General features: G+C 41.1%; 2 protein-coding genes across 3 annotated transcripts; both read left to right on the top strand.

Annotated features, from left to right (window-relative positions):
• The first annotated feature begins 499 nt into the window (after positions 1 to 499).
• LOC122001687 lies at positions 500 to 1,361 on the top strand. The gene has a single exon (XM_042556572.1). It carries the CDS (start codon positions 626 to 628, stop codon positions 1,049 to 1,051), a length of 426 nt encoding a protein of 141 aa, XP_042412506.1. The 5' UTR covers positions 500 to 625; the 3' UTR covers positions 1,052 to 1,361.
• A 26-nt stretch (positions 1,362 to 1,387) lies between these two features.
• LOC122001685 (65-kDa microtubule-associated protein 3-like) lies at positions 1,388 to 2,641 on the top strand. 2 transcript variants are annotated; one of them, XR_006117430.1, is made up of 3 exons: positions 1,388 to 2,055; positions 2,144 to 2,388; positions 2,467 to 2,641. XR_006117430.1 is itself a non-coding variant. In XM_042556571.1 (2 exons), exons 1-2 carry the CDS (start codon positions 1,513 to 1,515, stop codon positions 2,234 to 2,236), a joined length of 636 nt encoding a protein of 211 aa, XP_042412505.1. In that variant the 5' UTR covers positions 1,388 to 1,512; the 3' UTR covers positions 2,237 to 2,641. The 2 variants fall into 2 exon arrangements, 1 of the variants encoding a protein (XP_042412505.1); XM_042556571.1 differs by having other exon boundaries at positions 2,144 to 2,641.
• Positions 2,642 to 4,028: the final 1,387 nt, after the last annotated feature.

The following is a 4,028-nucleotide window of genomic DNA, read 5'->3' as shown; positions in this document are numbered from 1 at the left end:
CTCTCTTTGTTGCGCATATCCAATCAGCGGAAAATTAATACTGACCGTCCATTTTGTATAGCGCATGCATCTCGACCTGCTTCCTGAAAAGAAGCGAATCTGATGAGATTTACTAAATTTAAATAACACGATGAGATTTACTAAATTTAAATTGGATTTGGCTTGATTCCCTGGGAAACCATCGATCGATCCTTTTCTCATTCTTCTTCCATTCCGTTCCGCTTCAACAAAATTGATATCAATTGGTACATTCTCTCTCTCTTTTTCAATGCATAGTTTCGAGAAATGTTTGATTCTTTTGTTTGTTTGTTTTTGAAAATTCTTTTGATCTTTGATGCAGAAGATTGAGGCTTTACCATGGCTCTGGATCCTAATTGTCGGCCTACAAGAATCGCTACGGCGCACAGAACCCTTCTCGATGAGCTCCAGGTTTGGTTTATGTTTTGTGCAATTCATCGACTTAATAAACATCGTCTCGTAAAACAAATTCAATTCTCAACCTTGTTCATCCAGATTTCGATCCGACAATCACAATTTTTATGTATTTTATGAACATGAATAAATAAGACTGCTGTATCAGATAATATGGGACGAGGTCGGTGAATCCGAAGACGAGAAGGATAAAATGATGCTTGAGCTGGAGCAGGAGTGCAGAAATCTGTACCGAAGAAAGATTGATGAAGCAGACCAGTACAGAGATCGAATAAGGCAAGCAATTGCAGGTCTTCGAGCAGAGATCGAAGACATATGTTGTTCGATGGAAGAACCACCAGTCCATGGAATAGAGGTTTGTCGGTGGATTTCCTCATTTGGTCTTAGAGCTCCTGATGCGCCGATTTTAGGCTGCTTACTTTCGGCTTGCTTCGTAATCCAACAAGAGTGCTGGAAGCTTGAAGGAGCAGCTGAATGCCATAACTCTGAAACTAGAGGAGATGCAAATCGAGAAAAATGCGAGGTTGTTGAAATTCTTGGAGGTCGTGGATCAGATCAGAAAGATCTTAGCCGAGTTCAGCCCTATCGAGTGCGACGACTCCAAGTTTTCTGTGGATGAATCTGACCTATCAACTCGGGCACTTCGAGAATTGGAGAAGCAGCTGCAGTCACTTCAGGAGGAGAAGGTTAGAGATCAATGACCATGATAGATTTTTTTTTTTTTCTTTTCTTTTCAAAATAGATGCTAAGGATCAGCTTTTGTTTTTGCTTTAGAGCGAGAGGTTGAGACGAGTGATGGAGCACTCAAATACTCTGAAGGCATTTTGTGCCGTCCTCGGTCTCAGTTTTGAAGAAACAACCAGAGATTTGCATCACAATTCACACCATGATGAAGGATACATGAGCATAAGTGATGACTCAGTCGAAAGCCTTGTGTCTGCGATCGAGCATCTGCGAAAGGTTAAGCTTGAAAGAATGCAGAAGGTACGTATCTCACTTTGCATTACCTTTCGGTGCTCGTATTTTGCTACAGAACGCAACATGTTCTATGGCGTATAGCTTCAAGATCTTGCCAGTGCCATGTTGGAGTTGTGGAATCTGATGGATATCCCGAGCGAAGAACAGCAGCAGTTCCAGAGTGTGGCGTGTAATATAGCTGCATCGGAGCAAGAATTTACAGAACTGAATTCTCTGTCGCTGGAGTTCATCAATCATGTACAAGCAGAGGTTTTAAGACTGGAACAACTAAAAGCTAGCAGGATCGAGGAGCTAATTCTGAAAAAGAAAACTGAACTACACGAAATCCATCTGAAAACACATCTGATTGCTGAATCACAAGAACCAGACCTCGATATCGATGATGTTCAAGCAGGTAAGAGTATCATGAGTATACCAATTAGGCCTTTTACTAACAAGCACATTTTAAGAAAGAACTTACGAAACAAAGAGAAGTGTTATCTTTTTGCTGCAGGAGCTATTGATGCATCTTCGGTGTTAGAACAGCTAGAAGTCCAAATCTCGGCTGCTAAAGAGGAAGCTTTCAGCAGGAAAGATGTTCTTGAAAGAGTAGAGAAATGGTTGGCTGTGTGCGAAGAGGAGAACTGGTTGGAAGAGTACAATAGGGTTAGAAACTCCTGCAAATTACAGAAACAAAAAACTTGTCGATCTCTGCTGTCAAATGTTCAAAAACATTGTGTATTAATATATGTAGGATGGGAACCGCTACGGTGCAGGAAAAGGTGCTCACCTGATGCTTAGGCGTGCTGAAAAGGCACGAACTTTAGTAAGCAAAATCCCAGGTTAGCATTCTGTACCAATGCAAGCTCTCAATGCAAGTAAATGAATCCAATGCATTCCCCTGTTATTTTTACATATCGAGCAGCAATGGTGGATGCTCTGATAAACAAAGTAACTGCATGGGAGAAGGAAAGGGGCGATGACTTCATTTATGACGGTGTAAGCATTTAGAATGCCAATGCTTCGTGGACATTCTATAAGATAACAATATGAACAATTGAAGTCTTTCTTTTGCAGCTCTCTTTGCTGTCAATGCTGGAAGACTACACCATTATGAGCCAAGAGAAAGAGCAAGAACGCAAAAGGAAAAGAGTAATGGCATTAAGACTTAACTGAATTAGAGGCACTATACTGTTTTAAAAGGACTTGACACGAGATGTCGGTGATTCAGGATCAGAAGAAGCTTCAGGAACAACAGATAGCTGAGCAAGAAGCGATCTTTGGGAGTAAAAGCTTGTCAAAGTCTCTGAGCACCAAGAAGACGCCAAAGGCATTGACTATAAGTCCCTCCCAGAAAACTCTCGGAGCAGCAACAAAAACTGACTTGCTTTCTCCAAAGTCTGCAGCTAAGAAGGTACGAGTATACAAATTGAGCACAGATAGAATGCCTAGTTTTGCATATTTTTGATTCATTGTGAAAATCGAAATTGTATGTTTACCTAGGTGCAAGAGGCATAAGCAAGGCTGATCCTCTAGAAAATGAGAGAACGTCCATTGCCACAGAAGCACAATCTTAAAGTGATAAGTGACAAGTGACATTCTATCAGCACCTTTAAACAAATTGATGGATTCACAATGAAGCCACGGCTACAGCAAATATGACCACGACAACAACTCCGATTATCTTCACATATGAAGCAATGGATGCTATGGTAGAAGATCAGATAGAAGAAAGAAGGCTCGCTAAATGTGTATCATGCAACAGCGAAAGTGCAAGCTAATAGCCTCTTAATTTGGTTACTCAATTCTAATTTTTGTCAACTGCTTGAAAGTAAGAAGACAACATAAAACACAAGAATAAGTCTTTTGCACTATAGGCAAACTCCAAGACTATGACATAAGGAGTTTAGCACTACCCAAAATTGTTGTAAAATATACGACATTAAAGCAAATATCTTTGTCATATCAAGTACTTTCTATAGATTTAAATCTAGGAATTAGCACTGTTGGATCGTGACGCGGTTTTTAAAACACTTCTTTTTCGATTTTTGAAAATACGAGTATGCAGTGGAAATTAAATAAGAAAGTACCAGAAAAAACACGAGCGATTTTTACTTGGTTCGGAGCCTTCGGCGACTCCTACTCCAAGGCTCAGGTCCCGCAAACCTATCGATGGACAATCCACTAAAAACTTCTTCCGGTACCCGCGGAAGAGAGAATCGAGTACAAAGGAATTAGGTCAAGTGCAACACACTGCACTTGCCCTTTTTATAGAAATTAAATACAAAAAATAAATGTTACCAACACTTTTTAGGAATTGAGTTGAAGCACTTTGTATTGATGTCTGTCTGTCGGGCACAATCGAAACTCCTCGGAGCAGTTGTCGAGGTCAGCAGCTTCACTGTAGAGTCGCAGCAGGAACCGGGAGCAGTCGGAAGCTTGAATGGGCGCGCAGTAGCTCGTATCTAGTTGTTGTTCCAAAGCCTCCTCAAAACTGCCTTATAAAGGGCTTGGAAGGCGCCTTCCAAAGGCCTTGAAGGCGCCTCCAATGGGATAGAATCTATCCTGACATCGCTGCACCTTATCTGTGAATCGGTCAAATTTTATTCGTGGAAGACGTCTTCCATAGCCATGGAAGG

Source organism: Zingiber officinale, chromosome 7A, assembly GCF_018446385.1.
Source record: "Zingiber officinale cultivar Zhangliang chromosome 7A, Zo_v1.1, whole genome shotgun sequence".
Classification (NCBI taxonomy): Eukaryota; Viridiplantae; Streptophyta; class Magnoliopsida; order Zingiberales; family Zingiberaceae; genus Zingiber; species Zingiber officinale.
This window is presented reverse-complemented; position numbering and strand designations above follow the sequence as displayed.